This window comes from Pteropus vampyrus, unplaced genomic scaffold (genome assembly GCF_000151845.1).
Source record: "Pteropus vampyrus isolate Shadow unplaced genomic scaffold, Pvam_2.0 Scaffold19, whole genome shotgun sequence".
In the NCBI taxonomy this organism is placed as follows: domain Eukaryota; kingdom Metazoa; phylum Chordata; class Mammalia; order Chiroptera; family Pteropodidae; genus Pteropus; species Pteropus vampyrus.
The window spans coordinates 566113-589435 of NW_011888800.1; the positions used below are offsets into that span (position 1 = coordinate 566113).

General features: G+C 42.3%; 1 protein-coding gene across 1 annotated transcript in view; it reads right to left on the reverse strand.

Annotated features, from left to right (window-relative positions):
* Positions 1-23323, reverse strand: part of RYR3 (ryanodine receptor 3) — a 346270-nt gene that overhangs the window by 47834 nt on the left and 275113 nt on the right. Inside the window, exons 64-69 of the mRNA XM_023527702.1 lie at positions 20445-20575; positions 14415-14735; positions 12224-12464; positions 6435-6522; positions 6240-6332; positions 2103-2117 (exon numbers count right to left, since the gene is read on the reverse strand). Of these exons, the coding sequence (XP_023383470.1) occupies positions 2103-2117; positions 6240-6332; positions 6435-6522; positions 12224-12464; positions 14415-14735; positions 20445-20575 (889 nt within the window). The remainder of the gene's footprint in view (positions 1-2102; positions 2118-6239; positions 6333-6434; positions 6523-12223; positions 12465-14414; positions 14736-20444; positions 20576-23323) is intronic.

Consider the following 23323-nt stretch of genomic DNA (forward strand, 5'->3'; position numbering starts at 1 on the left):
GCAGGGAGAATTCATCCAGTGAAGCAGTAAGTTTCAGAGGAGAGTCCAAGGCACTGAGCTGAGGCAACCAACCAAGAGCCCTCAGCATCCATAGCAATAGTGGCAGGGAGGGGTCTGCATTGGGGTGGGCGTTTTCAAGAAAACAAGGCACTGCAGTGACCTCATTTTCGTGGTATCAAGCTTTGAAAGAGCAAAGCTGCCAACGTGGCACCTCGCTTCTAGGACTCTGCCTCAGTTGAATGGGCACTTGATGGAAGTGTGGGAGTGCTGGGTTAGCCAGAAGCAGAAAAGGAATCAGGGAGCATGAGGGAAAGAGAACTGGTGCTCACCAAAGCTTTGCTTCGTGAGGTGCCCATGGAGTATTTGCAGTAACGAGGTGGCAGCACCACAGTTTACAATGAGCCACGGGGCTCTGGGAGCAGCGGGGAGACCAGATGCCGCCCATGGAACTGGCATGTAAGACCCAAGACCCGGGGCTGCACCAGAATTCATTTTATGAGGGATTAACTTTCCGAGAGAAGGAGGGTCAAAATTAACACTGTCTTGGGACTGACCTCTTTAAATGACTTCCCAAAATGTACAAGAAGTTCATAATTATTAATGGACACTCTTAAAATGGATGTGAATTCTTTTACTCAACTTGTGGCAGCTGTACCATCAGGTGGTTACATCGCAGAAACCACAGCAAAGCCCCCTGACCAGCAAAACCCAGTCACCCAACACTGCCAGAGAATCCTACTGGTTGCAGGGCACCTGTGCCTGGTGCTCCAAAACAGCAGGGTAGACCCAGGACAGTGATGGGAGAGGGGGCCGTGAGAAATATGAGTGGGGCGAGGGGAGACGATGAGGCTAAGGCAGCGGCTTCATGTGTTCCAGAACACAGCAGAAAATTCATTCACACAAAGACCACAAGAATTCCGTCATTTCCTGGGCGCTTACACGGTTCCTTACATGTTCTGCCTCAGGTGTAGAATTCTAAGGCAAAACTCATTTACAGTCTAAATCGCCCTTGAAAATGCTTCAAACCATTTATAAGGACAGAACCCAGTTTTGTGTATATAAATGTAAAAGGCATATATATAGTAACACGCAGTATGCAGTCCAGTGAATATGTAAAATGTTAACTATGTGGATTTGATACATAATTTAAGTAATTTCTTGCTCACTCTATTTTATTTGGCCAATCTCATGTTCTTATTACAAATGCTGCATATATGATATGACTCTAATGTGCTGCTACTTAAATAAAACATTTCTAATCCTCCCAACAACTCTGAGACAGGAACAAGTCAGTTTTATAAATGAGAACATGATGCTCAGAAAAGTTAAGTGATTTTTCAAGGCCACACAACAAGTATGTGTGAGTCAACATCTAGACCCAAGGTTATCTGGCCATGGCTCCATTTTCCCTTTCTAACTGAGAGCTACATGTGGCCCAGTCCTTCAGACCCCCAGCCTCTGCTACCTACCTTAGGGAAGAGCGCTTGGGACAAGGGCAGCGCTCTTAATCTTAATGAAGAGATAGAGAAATATTTCCAGGTAATAACTGTATGAGTCACTAGAAAATTTTCAGGGTTTATTCCACCATATGCATACTTTATGCAAAAAATCATGGTTGTCTGCTGATTTCAAATCCTGGAGTTTAGTCCTTGGAAAACTCTCTTTGAATCATGGGAACCTTGTACAAGAGGCAGAAATGTATAGCGTGAAAGGGTTAGGACCACTGACAGCAAATGGATTCTGACCCTGCGTGGCGCAGCGGAGGAGTGAGTCTCCTGGGTTCTCAAGCCCTGCCAGTGTCCCTGTCTTTGTAAGTGAGCTGGCTGCAGAGTGGGCGGCTGGGCAAGGGAGCAGAGACAGCAAGGAGACCTCGGTTAGGGCGAGGCTTGGCGGGCTTCCCCGGCTTCCCCATTCCAAGGGTGGGTGGGCCTACATTCACTCTTTGACAGGCAGTTGTCTTCCCTGGAGCAGGCCTGGGGGACCTCCAGGTGAGAAATTCCATTCTGTACCACCCCCATGGTGATCACAATGCCGAGGGTGGCCAGAGCCTGGCACCTCTAATACTAGAACAAGAAAAGACACGTCATGCATTTGACCTGTACCTTTACTTGCATGGCCTGTGTGGAAAGACAAAAGAAAAGAAACAAGGAGAAGAGTCAGTCAGTTAAAGCAGGGCTCCAAGACTTTAAGGTACCACATGTTAGTCATAGCTTCTTAGCCCCCGTTTCTTAGCCAACACAACAGAAACTCAACTGATCTACAAGCCAGCTAATCATGGCATGAAGAGTGAATGGGAGGTTAGGATGGAGGTTAATTTGGTCATGAGAACTTATAGCCATATCAAGCAATGCACCCCTGGGCCGAGGTCATCTCAGAGACCAGCCTTCTAGAGTGTGTGACACTCAGACCCAGGTGGTCTTCAGATCTGACCATCCATATGAACACTTTAGAGCTAAAGTCTTTCTCCTCCATCCTCCCTCCTTGCCCCTGGGTGGGCTGCACACAGTCTATCATGTGACCAATGACCCCAATTGTCTTTCTTCCTTCCACCCACCACATAATCACCTCCAGCATATCTGTGGTTACAAAAATATATAAACATCTAATCACCATGATGTTCACCTAAAACTAATAAAATATTTTATATCAATTATAACCGAACAATAATTTTATTTGAAAAAAAAAAAAGAGAGGACAGACCTGAGCTAAGGAACAATGGGTGTGCTTCTGCTAAAAGGTTTACTTAAAAACATAAAAGTACTCTAGGAATCTCCAAAGTGGTTCAGGATCACCCCACAGCCTGAAGGATGGAGCATCTCCCTTCTTGTGCTGTGACCTTTACATACACCTTAGGTCAAAGGCTCCTACATGCTTCTAATTTTATTCTTTTCCTCACATATTGCTAAGATTAGTTAACTCAATGCATTTCACTAATGCTGGAAATGCTTTTTCTTTTTAAGTTCCCCGAAACTTTTTATTTTCTCAACAGAAATTTATGAATTCCTGTATCTTCAAAATCATTTCATTTACTCCAGTAGTTTATGGTCAAACAGATGATTTTATGTGTGAACTTAAGGGAAAAACCGACTTTTAAGGGATGAGGGAGGTTAAGAGGGAGAAGGGGCAGACAGAGCAGGAGAAGGAAAGAAAAAGGGGAAAGGGAGAGAGGGAGAGAGAGATCGAGAGAGCACTAGAGCTCCACAAGTACACTGAAATCACTCATGGGGCAGGGGGGTTGGGGGGATGGGGCAGCTTTAAACAACAAGGCACTCTAATATCTCCTGCATCACAACTCTTTCATTGTTATAATCTTGGTCAAAGAACTGGCATTTCTTGGGCTAAATGCGTTCTAACTTACCATTGCCCTCCGAGGAAGCTGCTGCCATTTTTCCAGAAAACAAAACAAGTTTAAAAGCAAAGCAAAGCAAAGCAAAACAAAACAAAAAACACTTGCTCAGCTTAGTTACATTTAGCTTAACATATAATTGCAAACCAGTGTTATATAAACAAAATATACAATGAGCTCTCCAAAAAAATCTGCTTTAGCTGCCAGAAAAAGAACGCATCTTTGAAATGACCTTCAGTTAATCAAGTATGAACAGTGTGGCCCACTGGATATATTTTTTCGCTTCCTTTCCATTTGTAATGGCAAGTGCAGTGTGTGTGGGTATGCAGCTTTCCAGTATACGTATCTCTGCAACGGCTGCCATATGTACTGAGGCCAATTTCATTTATACAACACCAGAATTCAATTAAGAGTGGAGATAAAAGCAAGCACAAGTGACAGGTGACCATTCAGATCAGGTAGTAGAAAGAACTTCTAATGTCAGGGAGGCAAAGACAATGGGGATTCGATTGATAATATAGAAGAATAGCCCTTCCCCGGCCTCTCAATATGTAATTCTACATCCAAAAATGACCAGAAATGGCTATGAGTTGCTGTTTTGGAGACACGGTATCTCTCTCTTTGAAATAACACACTGAATTTATATAGTATTATTTTATCCTTGAGATGCAGTTTGAAACTGACTTTTAAACAGAACTTTCTAGAAGAGTCAGATAGTAAGCTGAACCCCATTCTATGGATTGATAAATTGGGCCCTAGAGGAGGAGGTACATAAATGATGTAGGGCTGTACCTCCAGTTAATGGTTGGGCCAAGAGTAGGATTTAGCTTCCTTTCAGTGTCTAGTCCTATTTACCACTACATTTTGAGTCTCAACTGAGGCAACAATATGAACACTTGTTACCCTGAGGAGCATGGCACATATTATTTAACATCTAGGAAGTGTCCTTATGTCCATGACACTGTAACTCTGACCTTATCCTACGAGACTCAGAAAAATTGGCATACGATATCAATGGAAACAAAATGAAAGCATTTACTCCTGTAGACTAACCTTATCAACAGGGAAGATGCAAGGATTCTGAATATGATCATTCTCTGACAAGATGAACACACCATTTTCCTCATTCAGTGATGTGAATGAACCCTATTTCAGGTTAGTTTGTTAGTAGGTTTTGAAATGTCATTCTTTGTCACCTCATCTCTTTCCAAGTGTAAACCCAAGGACCCTGAGTATCCACTCCTCACCAGACGGTTGAGATGTCTTTGCTATTTCTACTCCTCTGGGATCCGAATCCTGTATCAGAGTCATTCCCATTGCTTTGCTGCCATCCGCTGACAATGACAATGAATGCTAGCTGGTTCGGTCCTGAGCTAAGGGATCTACTAAGTTAAAAGTAGCATAAAATCTGCCCAGAATTTACATGGATGGGGTTAAAGGAGACCCTTCAGAGGGACCTTAAGATAAATGTCCAGGAATCTGAAAAATCCTACCTTATGTACCTCACATGAATAGCAGATGTGATTGCTAAAAGTTGAATGCAAAATGGATTTTGGAAAATCAAAAATTAACTAAAACACAAAAGGATCTACTATAAGTAAGGTTCCTTTGCAGCAAAGATTCCTCTTGAATGTGAATATATAGTTCTGATCGCTCCCCTCTGTATTTTATTTTAAATTGATAAAATAAAATTTATTTTATTGATAAATTTTATTTATCGAACTTAATAAAGTAGTGTATATCAGATTCTAAACATTAAGAGTCAATTTTTGGGCACTAGAATAGTGTTAGTGTCAACATAGCTAAAAGATGGAAGGGCTGGAAAGTTAGAATGACTGTAGTTTTGAGGGTTGGTTTTTGGTGTCATACAAGCCCCTTATCTGTAGCTCCACATATACGGGCCTTCCATATCAAATGGTTACTTGGAAAGATACCCCAAGGGCTTCACTACAAACTCATGATGGTCATCTTTCCAGACTGATTTTCACTTCCGAGGGGTCCCCATGCACACGCCACTTCCGTGTTCCTCCAAGGTAGCATTGTGCCAGCAATGAAAGACGCACATCTCAGGTATCACATGTCACTTACACTTGACATATATAGTCAACCCTCATTGAGGCACCCTTCTCAAGGGAACCGAAACAAGGGTAAGCCATACAGCTGGTAACAAAATATCACATTTAAGTAAGCCTTGCTTGTGTATATTCCTGAAAAAGTGTCTGAGAATTCTCTCCAATCGAAATAGCAAAGCCTCACTGTACAGAGCTGATCCCCTCCTATATTCCTGCTACACGTTTCCTCATAAATGACTCTTTTTTTCAGACAGATGTTCCGTATACCCCTTTCAAACACTTCCTGCAGGAAGATGGACAAATGCCTGGGTTTCTGAATGCAGCTCACATGGAAAATAAACAGAAGGCATTAAGAGGATGGTGCAGCTGAAATAAAGCACCTACTGAAATGTTCCAGATAGAAGGAAAACAAGTATACTGTGAGAATGTGCTAACAAACTCTTCAAAGCATGGTCATTTCCTCTTAGCTAATCAAAAGGTGACTCTAGGCACGTATATTTTTATAGCTTTACTACATGGAAAGTAGTTCTATTTTAAAACTACTGACAGCAACCTTTGTTTTGATGACCTCTCGAATGCCTTAGGCGAGTCTTGAAACATAAACTTTTTGACATACGAGCAGCTATTTATTCATAAAATGTGATGACCATGCTTATTTGAGAGCAGTTTCTTCCAGCTCATTCTCAAAGAAACAATAGTAGACACTGTTGGTTTTGGTGGTTTGACCTAAATGCAGTACAGAGCTAATCCTTTCATACATCCAAGACACACAGCTTAGGTGAAGGTTGAAGAGTCTTTGGAATTGATTTCTCAGGACTTACTTTTGACATCTTGCTTTTGCTGTCTCCAGTTAAAAATGCCAAATTATTAATTTCATTCTGAATCACGAAATTTTGCTCTTCCCTCTTGAAGTTCTAAGTGGGGAGGAAATGAAAAAGCAAAAATTACAAGACAGTTTTCCAAGGTCTGTACCTTTCACAGCCCTCTCTACATCCGGGGACCGCTTGTGTCCTTACGTGAGATTTACACCACAGGATGAAGACTTCTGCCACCATACGGAAGAGCTGGTCAGAATCAGCATCAGGGCTTTTGAGCCAGTTAGATCTGAGTTGAAAAGTAGATGAATATGCATATGAAATTCAGTAATAATTAAAATAGACGCATTCATTGGACACTGGACGCACATATTTATCCAGATAAAACTGTATCCCTATAAGAAGGCTATCATCAGAGAGATGGAAGATCAATACACTCTGTGCTTAGATATAGGCATGTAATTGTTGCAGATATTTCTGAAAGACCTACAATACAATAATCATTTCTGTTTTACCAAAGGATTCAGGATTATCTTAGCAAACAGATGTCAGAAATCAACATTTCAAAATTGTCAAAGGTAGGTTTCTTCTTCTTTAAACTGATAAAGCAATTAAGGTTTTCACTCTAAATTTTGGGACATGTGTCCTTTAATACATAAACTAACAAAGTTTTGGTTACTATGACATCAGATTTTGTCACTGACAGGCCTCTGACATGCTGAGCACTCTACACGTTTCTTTTCAAAGCTGGTTTTAAGAATGACATTTATAAGACAATATGTTTTTCCCTGTTAATTGACATGCATGGGCAGAGACCAAACATCTCCTATGCCCTCTGAAATGGTTTGGAAATGCCCTATAAATGGGCATTACTTTTTTTTTTTAATTTTTTTAAAGCTAGGCTAGGTTTAGAAATTTCCCAGTGGCAGCAAGAAGGCTAAACTGCAGTAGAATTCAGTCAATTTCTAAAAGTTATTTTCCCCCTCAGAATCTTACATACTTGAATTCAATTATATTTTACAAGGGCTGGGTGAGTTGGCATTTTCAAATATCTGCATAGAGTGACACTGTAGCAATTAAATTGTCTATTGTCTTTCTTAAGTTAAAGAAAACTCTGGCTCTCATGGATGGTCTGAAAAACCCAATGTCCTTTGATGCATACAGGGTAATAGCAATCAAAAGCCAGTTCCCTAAGCCCTGGAATATCAGACTGAATTGCCCTGAGCAGGCTGTACCTTCTGCCCATTCATGGAATGGCTAAGGAAGAAAGGTCAACAGTCGTGAGGTCAAGACCACTTTTGGACCCCTCCTTCATCTCCGGAATTCCTTACTACTCTGAGTTTCAGCCTCAGGAGTGAGGGTCTCTAATTAGGAGCAACTAGTCCTGGACCAGAAATCTTTAGACTTCTTTTACGTGTGAGATTTAACTTTCAATATGTTTAAGCCACTGATTTCAGGTATGCATTACTAGATGCCAAATGCAGTCTAAATTTGAGGTTTGAGATTGGTAATTCTTTTTGATTTCTTCCATATTGATTTTTCAGGAGTACTTTTTCAGGGTCAAGTGTCAAGTTTTATCAGAACTGCCAGCTGCTCATTCTTCAGTGTTTTGGTTTAATGAGCTTCATAGGTTTGCACTATGTGGGAAGAGGTGAGCTTCATATCCTATCATATCCTCCCAAGGAAAAGTACAGCCACATTTTCAGCTGAACGAATTTTGTTTTTATCATTCTTCTCCTTCTAAGAGGAAAACCTTTACTCCTTATCTCTGGTGAAGTCCTTTCTTCACGTTCAGAGTGGTGAGTGTGTATGAAGACTACTTCATTAAATGTCCGCCCCCAGGTACACACTCTCTGCTCCTCTCTCAAGCTAGATTAAGATGGTATTTTCAGGAGACTAGAAGATCTTGACCTCACCTATCTTATTTGCCCATAGCCTTTTACCCCAAAATAATGTAACCTCCTCCAGGCTCCCGGTCTTCCGTAGAACTCATGATCTCTCTCAATATTCAGACACTTGATCCTTTTGGAGGCACTTAACTGATTTGTGGGTCTCTTTTATCATCTGCACTGCATGCTGCCAGAAGGCAGTTAGAAAATGCTAGGCTGTAAGTGGGGAGAAGGTTGGGTTTAGAGGTAATGATGATCAGTGGGGTGATGGTAAAGCAACCCAAGTGGATGGAATTACTGAGCATACTAACAAAGAAAAGAAGCACAATAATAAAATCTTGGATGATGGCAAGAGTAAAGAGAATTAGACTTCCGTTTAAAAAAAGACAAGTTAGCTTCTGAAAGAAAGTAAAGCCAGTCTCCTATGTTCACAATCAAGTTGTCTGATTTAGAGGTAAGAGCTTCCATCAGCCTTGTTCCTAAGTGTCTAGCGGAGGACACAGCGAGAGGTGGTCACCAAATAAGAGTTACTCTAATTCCTTTCAAGAGGTTGAGAGATGGGTTTTCACCCAAAATCACACTCTCTAAAGTTGTTCATTTCGATGTTCTGAGTGTTTCTGATTTCCGGATAGGAGGCTGAGAAGCCATTGCTTTTTGTAGAGATTTTTTGAACCTATGTTAACTTACATCTCCCGGCATGAGGACACGGAGAGCTGATTTCCCTGCTCTGACCAAAACACACTGGAGTTCCTGTCCATTCTGGGTCAGCTTCAGGCTGAACACTGACCGATGGAAGCTACTCTTCAGAAGAATGTTCTAGATGATGAAGAAACCTGAAACACTCTTGTGATGGCTGAAGGCAGTACAAAGGTTTAATATGATGAGAAAGAACCGGAAGGACAGGATCAGATGGTGCCCTTCGATATTTAAAGGGCTGCCACAAGAGACTGGAGTAGTTTTATGTGGCTCTATAGAGCAAAATCAGAGCTGATGGTAGGAGTTACAGATGTGAGCTCAAAATGGTTCAAATTGTCTGAATCTAGAATGGGAGTTGCATGCACAGAAAGGCTGTGCCTGTCATCCAGAACTGTGGTGGATAATCAGAGGTAGGAAATGCACTGCTAGAAAAGAGGAAGAGGCTATTTATTCATCCAGTTAGAGGAAAGGTGAAATAACCTCTAATATTCCAGCCAATTCCACAATCTCAATTCCAAGCCAGCTAATTCTTTTGAGTGAAGAAAGGACTTGAAGATGGTAAAGGCACACACACAGGAAGCAAGCATTTCTAAGGAAGGCTCAGATGGTCATAATGCTCCCTGGTGTTCCGGGAAGAACGGGTTGAAAAGAGGGGATGAATGAATTAATGATGACCTCAAAGACTCTCTGACATTGCCATTTTTAGCAACTGTCAAACACTGTGAAGGCAGAACATACTCTATCTCGAGTCTTGATCGTCAATAGTGACAAATGCCATTAAAGAGCTATTCTCGGAGCAACCTTACTCTACTTTCACTTTTGTTTTCACCTCAAACTCTGACAAATTCTTTCTCTAAACTGTTAATATAATTATGTTACCGGAAATGACTAAAATGATGACTCTCGAAACAGGATTTCTTTTGGAAAGTGAATCAAACTTCCCATAGACAAAAGAATTATGTGTGTGTATACATATATACACACACACGCACACGCATATAGTATGTGTAAGGTGTTTATTTTGAAATGCTAAATATAAATAACCTTAAATAAATTATTTTAAATAGTAAGTATGATTGACCTTGTAAAATAAATGCTAAAATGGGCATATCTGGACCTATTCCCTGCCCACGACAGAACGGCATACCGCTCAAAATGTTAGCAATGTTTCCCCAAATATTCCTGGATGCTTTCAATATCTACAATGGGGTATTTTAAAATTAAACTTTCCTGTCCACCCATACATATGGATATAGGTGTATGTTACATATGTTGGATATGGTATAGCTATGTATGTGCAAAGCTACCAGCATCAGCACCCATTCCTTGCCTTCCTGACTGCTGCTGTGGATAAATCACCTGAGGTTGATCATTTACCTGTGTGAGGATGTTGCTTTAGAAATTCTCTTACTCTTAAATGATCAGCTCTCTTTTCTACTGGGTCATCTCCATTCACAGAGAAACACACTGACAAGGCTCCCATCTTAAAAACTCTTCTCTTGATCCTACTTCTGTCTCCAGCTAGCACCCATTTCTCTGTTCCCCATTATAATGAAACTCCTTGAACAAGTTGTCTGCATTGCTTTCTCCAAGTCCTTTGCTCCCATTCTTTTCTAGCCCGCTCTAAAGAGGTGTTCATCTCCACTGCTCCACCAACACTGCTCTTGTCAAGGTCACTAATAACCTTCATTCATCATCCTTTCCTATTGGAAACCTTTGTGGAGCTGACACCCAGGACACGACCTTCTGCTGGTTTCCTGTCTCACTGGTGGCTCCAAGTCCCAGTCACCGGTTCCTCCTCTTCCACCTGACCTTTTAATGTTGGAAAGTACAAAGGCTCAGTCTTTGGAACTCCTCTCTCTCCCCCTCAATCCTTTATTTATCTCATCCAATCTCATGGATTTTTATTGATATGTTATTGACTCCTAAATTCCTATGTCTACACCAGGCCGATCTCCTGACCTCTGGACTCATATTCAACTGCCTGCTCAACATTTCTATTCTGATTAGGCAACTCAAATTTAACATGTCCATAAATGACATCCTGATCCTCCCTGAAAAAACTTCTGTACCCACAATCTTTCCTGACTTGGATGATGAAAATTCCATCTTTCCATTTTCCCAGAATCATCTTTGACTTGATGCTCCTCTTTTCTCTCGGACTCCCAATCTGGAAGTCCCAAGGGCTCTACCTTCAAAACAGACCTAGCATCTGACATCTTCTGTCAACATTCAGTGTTATTGCCCTGACCCCAGCCATCATCAACTCTTTTTCTTTTTAATTGCGGTAAAATGCATATAAAATTTGCCATTACTACTGACATTTGGTACATTCACAATGTTGGGCAAACACTATCACTATCGATTTCTAGAACATTTTCAGGACCCACAAAGGAAACCCCAGTCCCGTTAAGCAGCTGTTCCCCCTGTCCCCCAGGCCCTGGCAACCACTAGTCTTCTCTGTCTCCATGGATCACTGTCAGCTCCTGGCTGGATCACTGGGAGTCTCCCAACCAGTCTCCTCACCTCCTTATTTGCCACTGTGTTCAGAGAATGACTCAGATCACATCAAAGATTAGCTCAAAACCGCCACCAACTTCTCATCTCACTCAGAGTTAAAGCCAGAGTCTTCACAGAGGTCTCCGGGGCCCTATACTCGTGGCCCCACATTGCCTCTCTGACATCTGCTGCTCTCCCCACCTTCCCCAGCTACACTGGCCTCCTTGTGACGCCCTTAACGTTCCACACATGCTCCTTCCTCAAGGCTTGTACCAGACGTTCCCTCTTCCCAGACACCCTTCCCCTGACTGGCAGGGTTCCCGACCTTACTGTCTCAGGTCTTTGCTCAAGCATTGCTTTCTCGGTACCATTCCGTTTATAACTGCGACTCTACTCCACCCTGGCAGCCCTAATTTCCCTTTCCCTGCTTTGTACGATATACTTTTTTAAGCGTATAAGTAAATACGTAAGTATATAAGTAAGTAAATGAATTACATAAGTATTTATTTTGTTTATCATCTGTGTGCCCCACTCCCGTGCCAGAACAAAAGCTCCCTAGCCCAGATATCTCTGCCTGTTTTGTTCGTGCCTGTTCTCCAAGGTCTAGAATAGCACCTGACACAGTAATATCTGTTGAATGAATATGTGACAGAACAGCTGAAGGGCAGAGGTGGGTTGTTGCTGCGGTTATTCGATCAACTCCCTCTCATCTACAGTAGCCTCTGAGGATGGAAGGGGTGGCCATGATAGGGGTGGACAAATCGTTGGTCAAGGAAAACACTACCCAGAGGTTCCTCACTAGGGATTACTGGAGGGAGGGGGCAGTTGTCACGCCCCTCTCTCATCTGTAACATAACCCATAACATCTTTCCACCCTATGGACAGGCTCCTCCAGGTCCCCCGCACCTGCTGTTGTCCACGTAGCGGATCAGCATGGGGTAGAAGGCGTAGAGGTCTCTGCAGAGGACTGCGAACTCGTCCAGGATGAGGAGCTCTGCCTCCTGAGTGTCCCCTTTGCTGTCGGCTTTCAGCTGCTCCTCTTCCTGCACAGTCTTGACGGCCTTTTTCTTTAGCTTCTCCAGAGTTGGGATGAAGTGGCTTCTCAGCAGGTCAGGCCTGGCTTTGCTGATGATTGGCTGAGCATACACTGTGTTTGCAAACAAAGGGCCTCTCCCTCATTTCACATGTTACGCCAATTGATAAAAGGCAAGAAGTGATACTGAAAGGCGAGGCTGTGAAAATCCAGCACTCATGGCACCTGCCCCTTGTCCTCTTCCTTCATCTCCCACTTAGCACTTCCCTCTCATGAAGCCCAGTTGTTGTGTGTGTGTGTGGGGGGGGGGAGGTGGTGTGGAGCTACAGAAGAAGGTCCGCAATTCCCATTCTGCAACTCTGGGCCACGGGGAGCCCCCCGACACCCCTGAAATCCTCATGCATGCACGGCATTTGCCATACCTTTTAGCTCTTTGTAATGACTACCTTGTATCACGTTAGATTATGTTCACGTTGGCATTGGCTCACTGGCTAGATTATAAACTCATTGAAGGAAGCCTTTTGCTCACGATAACCAGCACTGTGCTGAGTCAAGAGTAGGCACTCGATGCTATGCTTTCTGGAAAATCTGTTGTTAAAAATACATTAACCCAACCACAGTTCTCAGCCCCCAACAGCCTACATTCTAGTACTTAAAAAAAATAATCTCGCTTTGCCTTTTTTATTTTCATAGAATGACTGTTTTAGAAAGAGAAGGTGAAAGGAGCTCTCTGCTAAGATATATTAACCAAAAATTTGAAACTTAGTGCCACGATGGCTTGCATTTCACACTCCAATCCTCACGAAAGCATTTCTGCTTTTGATCTGTAACCAGAATGGCTATTCCAGATGTGGGTGATTTGGGGTTGCTATTTAAAATCAACTTTGTTTAGGCACCAGGAGTTAAGTGGCCTGAGATCTGGAATCACCCATAAAAGGTGAATAAAAGGCCAAGTTCAATTCCCATCAGTGCCCCTGGTGCTATGACGTCTTTCCTCTCTGCACCTTAATCCACATTTACATATTAGAACCCCTCAACAAATTTGCCTTGGGGTTAACAATATTCTCAGGCTAATGGATAAGAAAGGAATAGTAACTATTTATTCATGTCCACAGGGGCCTATCTACACTATGTAGCAGCCATTGCACCCAAAATATTTACAATTTTGATCTCAGTACATTTTTGAGAAAGGAAGAAGAAACTTTCCTTCCTTGGTCTTGCAGAAGAACTCTACTCATTATCTAGGAAGGGAAATACCTAGAGTTCGGCTGATAGCTCCCTCTGACTCAGCCACTGTGTGTCATGCATGGTCCAGGAAATTATATTGGTGAAGCTATTATGGTAGAGTCCTCTAGTCTAAGCCGTAGGTCCATCAGATGCAATGACTACGCCTTAGACACTATCTCCTCAGGCTCTGCTTTGATACAGAGGACACTAAATATTTATGGTTTCCTAACTGTGGAAAGTATAGTTATTTATTTTCTAAGACTTTCCTTTTTGAGGTTGCTTCAGGAACAGAAAATCAACTAACAACATTCATTAAGAGCCTACTGCAAGCAAAGAGTTCCAGAGGAATAAACTTTCCCCACAAAAAAACAAAAACAAAGTGATACTACTGTGAACCTAAATTAGAAAGTGTTTAAGAAGGCATAAAGTGAAATGTGAATGTTAGGAACTTACAGTACAGCCCGGATGACAGTGGGTTTTATACATGTGGAGAACACACAGGATCACTTACCAAGAAAACAGGGACATTTAGTACTGTAAGAGCAAATGGGATTCTTAAGTACCGAAAGCAAATAAAGCAATGATCATCTGAGTCAGGTAGAGAGCATTTATCAAGAAGGGCTTTCTGGAGGTTGGAGGGGTCTGCATTAGTTGGGGGAGTGGGGCAGGAATGTTTACTCCAAGAAGCTCTACAGGGGACTGAGTCAATTCTTTTTACTGGTAAGTAACGAAGAACGGTAGGGGGAAATAGTTTAAAGACAGACTAAGAGATGAAAAGAGAATCTAGGCATCTTGGTCCCTGAGCCAGGGGCTGGGGACAAAAGGCATTTGTGGTACCTGCAATGCGCTTCATCCAGGAGGCCTCGTCGATGCCCAGGTTGTTGTTGATGATTTTCAGAATGTTGCCCAGGATGACGCTGAGGTGTTCAGAGGTGACCTTGGTGCACCAGGGCCCTGTGCTGGGGGGCAGGTGCTCAGGCCCTCGCTCCCACCAGTAGGACAGGTAGTTGCAGAGCATAGGCAAGATCACCTCGATGACGTGGGGCATCTCGGTATACCGGGCCCCTGACTCAGCCAGGTCGTTGATTTCCTTCATCAGGCCTTCTAGCTGGGGGATGTCAGGACACATCTCTTCTACTGTGTCGGGCATCCCCAGAACTGACCGAGAGGGGATAGAAAGAATAAAGGGACAGTAATTCAAAAGCACAAATGGTGCAACCTTCTTACCCTGTACCACTCTCCCTTTGGTCTTTAGACGTAAGTTTCCACCCCAGAGTCTCACATCAATGAGCACTGGATGTGGAGGAGCTTCTGTCTTCAGCTGTCTGCATAAAGACTGTAGCTTCCAGAGGCTGGGTTCTCCTTCCAGATGTCATACTCGGTTTGAAACACTTAAACATAAGGTTAAAGGAACATAACAGACAGAGCTGAGGGACGTTTTGTAGGACTTCTCTGTGATAAAGCCAGCCTCTGGGCTTCTCCTTCTTGGCCTGAGTGTGTGCTGTGCAGGAAAGGCAGTACTAGGAGCAAATAGTGACTAAATCGGTGTTTAGTTGCCAACTCGTGGTTCAATCACCTGGATCATATCTGTACCATTTAGAAAATGAAAAAGAAATCTCTCTCATCACATATTCTTTCAGTTGGACGAGAAACGACAATACTTGACATCCAGTTGAAATTTGGGAGAAAAAAACACATTGCGCATGCATTGACTTCTACATTTACAACAGAAGTTATTGATGACCTGAGGTGACCTGTGCCAAGACTTCCTGACAGTCACTTAAGCCTTTTTGTTTTTGTGGGCTTATGTGCAGTGTGTTAGCCCTGTCTTTTCCTCACACTGAATGACTGGGGTCACTTCACTGAACAAGGACAGGATGAAGTGCCAACGGATGGAGTTCAACATTAAAGGTCGTCAGATACAAGAATAGCAAACAGAAGAAGACTAGCTGTCCTGTTCTTCTTAAGGTAAAGGGCACTCTTTCTTTCAAGCCAAGAGGAGAGACCAGAAGCATCCTTAGGTTTCTGATAGGTGAGAGGATAACAAGGGCTCTGAGCAAAGAGACGTGGGCTGGCTAAGAAAGAAGCACAAGTCCAAAGTTCTGAACTGCATCCATTTGTCTCACTGCCCCCCACCCCCACCCCCAGAGTCCACCTGGGTCCAAGAGGCAGATCATAACCAGACTCTACCCAAAGGCCAAACTTCTCACACTGGGGCCAAAGCCACAGGCACCACAGCCCCAGGAAAATGTGGAGTGTTTTCCCAAAACATCAGTTCCACTAGAAGATTAGAGGAAATTATTTTTGATACTAAAAGTAAAATGTAAAGGTCTTATGAATTTCAAAAAGTAAAGCAGAAGACCTCAAATAAAATTTTATGTTTAGTGCAGTGAGTTATACCTTCAGAACCTTTGCCATTGGGGTTACTGCTGGCTTAAAGTCTCCTCCAGATTTTAAGTCCACAGGAATTGAAGGGTTAATTAACCAGAGGCCACAGCAAATACTTTGGCCATTAGAAATATTGGCCAGTTGAAAGGGACTGTCTTGATTTCCCTCATGACCGTACTGCCTGGAGCAGAGATACAGAATATTCCTGGCTACCTTGGAGACGATAAATCTGTAGTTGAGATAAGTGGTTTCCAATGGATGGCATGTTGCAAAGCCATGGATCCAGAGGGGCTCCCCACTATGGAGCAGGACCGTGAGGTCTCAACACCCTTTCCCCAGTGATGACTTTGTCGTCATCACTATGGCCTCTTGGTGAGTACAAGGCTAAAGATCTTTCTTCCACGGAAGTCAGGAGTAGATCGATGGCCTTCAAAATCCAGACAATTCAAAAGGATTCGTAGCACAAAAGCCAAAGAATATTGAACTTCCATGATTTATAGTGGAAAGGAATCACACGAGTCAGACACAACCCACTGCCAATGCTGCTCATTTGCAGAGAACAAGTCTGGCCTGTACCTGCAGCAGAGCAACAACAGTTGGGGGCCTGGGGAGACTGTTACAAACAGAATAATTTTACACAAACAGTGTCAGAACAAATAGGTAAAGACAGAAAGCTCAAACTTTCTACCTTTATTGTTCTGCACACAGAACAATGCCAACCACCATGGACAAATTTGAAGTTTACAATTATCGGCTATAAAACTATGAGAATGCTCGGGGGGAGGGAGAGGTGGTGTGTGTGTGTGTGTGTGTGTTTTTCAAATGTCACATAGTCAACACATCATCACGGACACTTTCTTTTTTCCCTTCCTAAGAAAACAGTTGCTTGAGGTTGCTGCACTGGAGTCATTATAATGACCTTTAGAAGTTATTTATATATAATGGGTCCTCGAGTGGAAGAAACATTTGTGATTCAGATGGTGTTTTATACGTCAAATGCCACAGAATAAATCCACAGAATGAATGCTGCTGAGCTATCTACCTGAAAAACAGCTTCAGTTGGGTCTTAATGAAATCAGACACAAGACTGTCGGTGGGATCATTAGAATACATTATCCTTTCACCTTCAGATCATCAATGTGAAGTCCTCCTACCAGTAGTGGCAGAATTACCTGGAAACTTGTTAAGATCCTCTGAATCTGACTTACTGAATTAGAAACTTCAGGGGCAGGACTCAGCAATCTTTATTCTAACAAGACTTCTGAGTGATTCTGATGTATGCAAGTTTGAGAACCACTGTTAGATTCTAAAGTTGTATTCTCTTCATGGAGTAAGTAGCTCTCCTCTCAAGAAGACGGCATCAGAGAGCACCACCCCTTCGCAGTAAAGGCAGACAGCTTACCTGGAAGCTGGACCTCCTTTCTCCCTGGTTGATTATTCCAGTAATGGTATGGAAATAAACTGGCTGATGACTAGGATGTGCTGGCTAACCTAATATTCTGATTAATAGACCATTATCATGCATAACCAAACATTGTATCTAGTTTTGACTGGCATATAACAATGTTAAATCTTTCCTAGACATATGTTAATTTTTGGATGAGTCATAAAATGCTCCACGATCTTACAGAAGAGTTATTGATGTGAGTAACTCTGCTGGCAAAATACCAACTGCCAATTAATAGAGATGTCCAACTGACTGACGTCTTGATAAACCAATTTATATTTTATTTCCAAACCAAAGACTCACATCATTTGTCGCTCTATATATCCCTGCCCCTCCTTGATCCCTTAGGCCTTCCACTTTGTATAATGAATGAAGTCTACCTTCTTAGAGTCTGTTAAGTCATCAGTCATTCTCTGGCTCCAGGCAAACCTGGTTATCCCAGAATACATATTCATGTACACTTTACTTTTCAAGAGCCATATACATGACCAACATTCACTCTTTGTTGATTAATTGAATGATGAAAAAAACATGGGCTCAGAGGACATGGCCACTGAGTCCCACAGTGTGTCACTGATGGGTGAAGAACTGTGTCATCTCTAATCACAACTTTGTCTTTCTTCCTTGTAGAATATGCAACGATGGATACTTATTTTTTATTTATGAACATGTCTTATTAAATCAGTGTCAAGCTATGTAAAATAAGAAGGAACATTTTTTCAAATAGCCCTTGAGAAGGAGGAGAACGATGAGGTTGTCATTCCTGTCCCTCCCAAAGACAATCTCCGGGTTTCTTCCATCTGCCTTTGTCACCTTCTCATTTTGGCTACTGCTGTACCTCTGTGAGAATGCATATATAAATATCAAGCACTGTTATGACTGGACCCATGTCCCTTCGGACTTAGGGAGCAACACTTGGGCTGACATTTGCCTTAGGTGTCACAGCACTTTCTCAGTGTTACCAAAGTCTGCTCTGTTGCTCAGCTCCAACTCAGCTTCAAGATGTGACTCATTTGGAATCATGGAAGGGTGGAAAAAAACAACATCGGAAATATATTTTTGCTAGGCCAAGAAAGGGGAGAAAGGGTGACATGAGGCTGAGAGGGTTGGGGAATTAACTTAGAGATTGCATGTTTGACTTTGGGAAGCATCTCAGCAGTGTTAAGTCTCTTAAGTAGCTCTGAGAACACTAGTCTCCACTAGAATTCTAGCTCAGGAAAAGAATTTTATGAAGCAAATGTGTCTAAATTATCCTGGTGACCACTTCTGGGGGCAACATGCTTCTTTTATCAGAAGTAACGAAAGAAAATGGGAATAAAGCTGCCATGGCTTAGCACTTTACATTCTTAGATAGAAAGCATGATGACAAAGAGAAGTGTAGCATGAACTCTTACTCTTAGAATTCTCTCCTTTAGGATCTCATGACAGTTTGAAAAGGGGCTTGAAGGAAATGGAATTGCTATGCAATCCAGTCACCTACTGGTACGATATATCAATATTTTAAGGAAATATTGGTCCTGAATAGGATGGTTTTGGTTTTGGTTTAAAACAGTTTAGCACTTTTTTTTTTTTCTTAATATTGATTAGGCCACGGTGTGGTAATTTTTGCTTCATGTTATATCAAATCATTGTAGCTGAAGTCCACACTTGTTTCGAGTTTCATGCTCGAAGCTTGTCTATTATATTGCCATTTGGCAGGATCACGATTCATCTAGCTAAGAGGATTCTCCCTTCCACCCTCCAAAAGCAGGTTTACAACCTGCCTTAGATTCCAGTTCCAAGTCGTTCTAGAACAGGGAGCAGAAAATCTTTTCTGTTAAGGGCCAGAGATGAAATATTTTAGGCACTGCAGGCCAGAGAGTCTTTGCTGCCACTGCTCAGCTCTGCCCCTGTAGCGGAAAAGTAGCAGAATGTGCCACTCCAAAATATGCCTTTTTGGCATAAGGATTATTTTGAGCTGATTATTTTTAAGAAAGTGCACAAGGTGAAGCTCAGAAAAAAGAGAAATTACCCTTTTGTAAGGGAAATCTACATTTATAAAGGAAATTTGCATGAGAAAGGGAGCCTACCAGGAAGAGAGCTATTACTAAGCTTTTTCATCTGAGAAATATCTTCATGGCTGGGCAACCTTTGTTTACAAACATTTCTTCTTCTCACCTTCCTGTGAATTGCCTCCTTCCTGGTGAAGCCCCATACCTCTATTCCTTTCCTTAGTTCAAGATGGTAGATGAGGCTCAGTCCTCTGTCTACCTTTTGAGTCTCATATCTCTGTGGGCTCCTGTATGCACACATATGTATGTCATTAAAATAGTCTTATTTTTCTCTTGTTAATCTCTCTTTTCTACAGGAGGGTTTCAGCTAAGAACAATGAAAGACAGACAAAAAGTACCAACATACCTCCCCAATAAAATGCTAAAGCAGCCATAGACAACATGTAAACGAGTGGGCGTGACCACATTTCAATAAAACGTCATTTACAAAGACAGGCAGTGGGGCAGATATGGCTTGTGGTCACAGTGTGTTGACTGCTGTCCTCAAGCTTAGCGTACCAATGCCCTGACTAAATTTTGTTTCTTGTATGATTTCAATTCCTTCTGGGGCTTTTCTGTGCTTGATTTTCCATGATGGTGGAAAACATGTGGTCATCATCCTTGGAAACACCTTCTGTCCTTGGACTTGAAGACGATATTAGGTTATTAGTGCAGATGTGTCCCTTTTGTTGACACTGTGGAGAGGAACTGTAAACAAGTTGTCGCATCTCCAGGTGCAGAAGGAGAATGGACACCCATGGCAGACAAGAGAATCTGAGGTTTTGGGTTGGGAGGGTTTGGAGGAACTTGCCCATGCCCATTTTTCCAGTAAGATGGAGGAGACAAGCAACACAGTCTTGGCTCTGACCTCCAGGCCTCTCTCAAACTGTGCAAACTGTCAGTGCTGTAGGGCTGCTGCTTCCTGCCTGCCTGTGTGGCCTTCCTTCCTGGCTGCCCTCCTCTCAGCACATGGGTTGAGGACCTCTGTGGGAAGATACTTACTAGATCTCTCTCTGGGGGTCTTGGTGTTGAAGACTGAGAGTGGATTGTAGCGGTTAAGAGTGGGCTCCAGGAATGCCACCGGGATGGCAGCTGCCAGTGAAGCCAGACATTCTCCAAGGGCAGGACGTTGTCTGGAAACAAAGAAATCCATTTAGAAGTAGTGCCATCCACATGCTGGCCCCATGCACTGGTGGGCCAGGCCTTTCCCGGGACGTCTCAGACCACTTCCCCTTAGATTACTCCACTGGATCCCTGAGCACTGGGCTCAGCAAGGTTACGTGCACTGCTCCCTCCTCCATCTTTCACTGAACACTAACCAATGTTTGCAGTGGTCTCATTACACGGAAGCTATTTCTTAACTGGCTAAAGTGATATAATAAGCTATGTAGATTTGTTCTTCTCTCTTGGCAAATTTTTCTGGCATCCAAATTGAATTTGATCCTCCTTGTTCTCAAAATGTTTTGAAATCTTCTGTATAATTTCTCTGTGTCTATTCCCAGCTATGGATGGAACCTCTGTTCACCATAGGGAACAGTAGGTAATGGGCCAAAAGCCCCAGTCACCAAACAATCTGTTGTGCAATAGAAACGACAGATCCTAAAGCATATTGCTTGATTTAGAGGAAAGACCTCTGACACAGTGGAGAGGAACTGTAAACAAGTTGTCGCATCTCCAGGTGCAGGAGGAGAACAGACACTCATGGCAGACAAGAGAATCCAAGGTTTTGGGTTGGGAGGGATTTAGAAATCAACTACACTGTCTCGTCATTTTATAGAGGAGGAAAACAGAGTCTACTTTTCTCTCTTTCTTTCACAAATATTAGAGTGTTCACTATGTATTAAGCTTTTAGTTTTAATTCTTTCTGTAAGACCGGCAACCAAACAAAAACAAAATGCTTGGGATTACTAGTCCAGATATCTAGTTCTCTAACAGAGAGGATCTGTGCTTGGTTGTAGGATAACCAAGTCTGCAAGCAACAGTGATGGGATCCAGCCACTGGCTCATCAAAGTGGAGCTAGTACTGAAATAGTGCTTCTCCCTTCCAGACCTAGGCTTAGCCTTGGAGTTGTACTGTCTAACCCAGCAGGTCCTTTACACTAGTGAGATGATACAATGACAGTGCTGGATTGAGGGCACCATATGGGGGCTAATAGCTGTTGCTTTCTGATGAATGAGGACCAGAGCCATCTGTTTTTTACCCATCAATATCTTTTCTCCACCACCCACTGGCATTCAACCATGGACAGACTACACACCTATACATGTGATAACAGTTCCCAAAGAGGGGGGAATTTTCTTCAAATAAACCAATACTGTGAGTCCTTTGTTGACCATGATATAAAGATAATTAGTGGAAAATATAGACAAGAGGTCTATAATTAAGAACTAGAAGGGCTTACAGTGTTTAAGCCTATTTTGTTTGCCTTCCTCTGTGACTGATCAATTCAGACTGAACACTGATGCCATGTATATGAAGCCCAATAGCAGAATCTCTAGATGCTAAGGTGTGTCAGACTGTATCTCTGGGGATGTTACAGAGCCATCATGGAGAAAACTGCCAGCAAGAGAGGGTGCACTTAGGGCCAAGTGCAGATGCTAACTCCACTACTGCAATTCTGTGGAAACAGAAAGTCATTAGCCCTTTGGGTTCCCTTCAGCTCTCATCAAAACCTGCACCCAAGATTATGTTAACTGCCCTTCACTATGACAACAGCCAACACATCCTCCATCACAAAGAAGCCAGATGTCAACACTGTAGGGTCTCTGGATGTGGACAACTAGCATTTGCCGTGTGGTGGAGGGGGGTGGGGACCATGGACCCACTGCTTCCTGAGGAGTAAGCCAGTTAGTTTTAGCCTCTGTCTTTTAGGTGGTCAAAGTCCTTTCTCACTGAATGCACAGGAAGTATAGAACCCTGAAGCCATGTGATAAAATAACAGAGCTCCACGGTTTCAGTTACCTGTGGTCTAAAAATATTAAATGGAAAGTTCCAGAAATAAACGATTCATAGGTTTTAAATTGTGTGCCATTCTGAGTAGCATGATAAAATCTTGTGCCATCCCGCTCCATCTCTCCCAGGATATGAATCATCCTTTTGTCCAGCATATCCACTCTGTTAGTCACTTAGTAGCCATCTGGCTTATCAGATTGACTGTCACAGTAGTGCAGTGCTTGTGTTCAAGTAATCCTTATTTTTCTTACTGATGGCACATTCACATAACTTTCATTAGAGTATATTATTATAGTTGTTCTATTTTATTATTAGTTATTATTCTTAATCTCTCACATCCCCCAGGGTGATCAAAACAGAGGATGATCTGAACAAGAGCTATATTTTAGGTATTTAGACAGTTACTTGCTGGCTGGTTTCTAGTTGAATTGGTTATCTATCTAGTTATCAATGCTGCAGTTACCTATACGTTATTTAATGCATTTAACTTTTAAATGTATTAACATTTAATATAAAATATTATATTAAATATATAATAAAATATAAATGTATTTAACTGTTAAATGAACTACCCACCAATAATGAAATAGACCTTTATGAAAACTGTGAAAAAAAATCTCTCACAGGGCCTAATTTATAAATTAAACCTTATCATAAGCATGTATGTATAAGAAAAAGCATAGTATTGATAGGATTTGGTACTCTCCGTGGTTTCAGGCATCCACTGGGGGTCTGGGAATATATTTCCTGAAGATAAAAAGGGACTACTGTATACGGAACTGTTCTGCTTGAGATGCTAGAGGAATCTGTGGGACTAGAGAGAGGGAGGGAGAGGGCGGGTGAGCGAGTTGGTGGAAAGCTGTGAATTCCTTGGAACCCCCACACAATTTTCAGTCAAGTTCCCAAACTTATTTTAAAAAGTGACCTT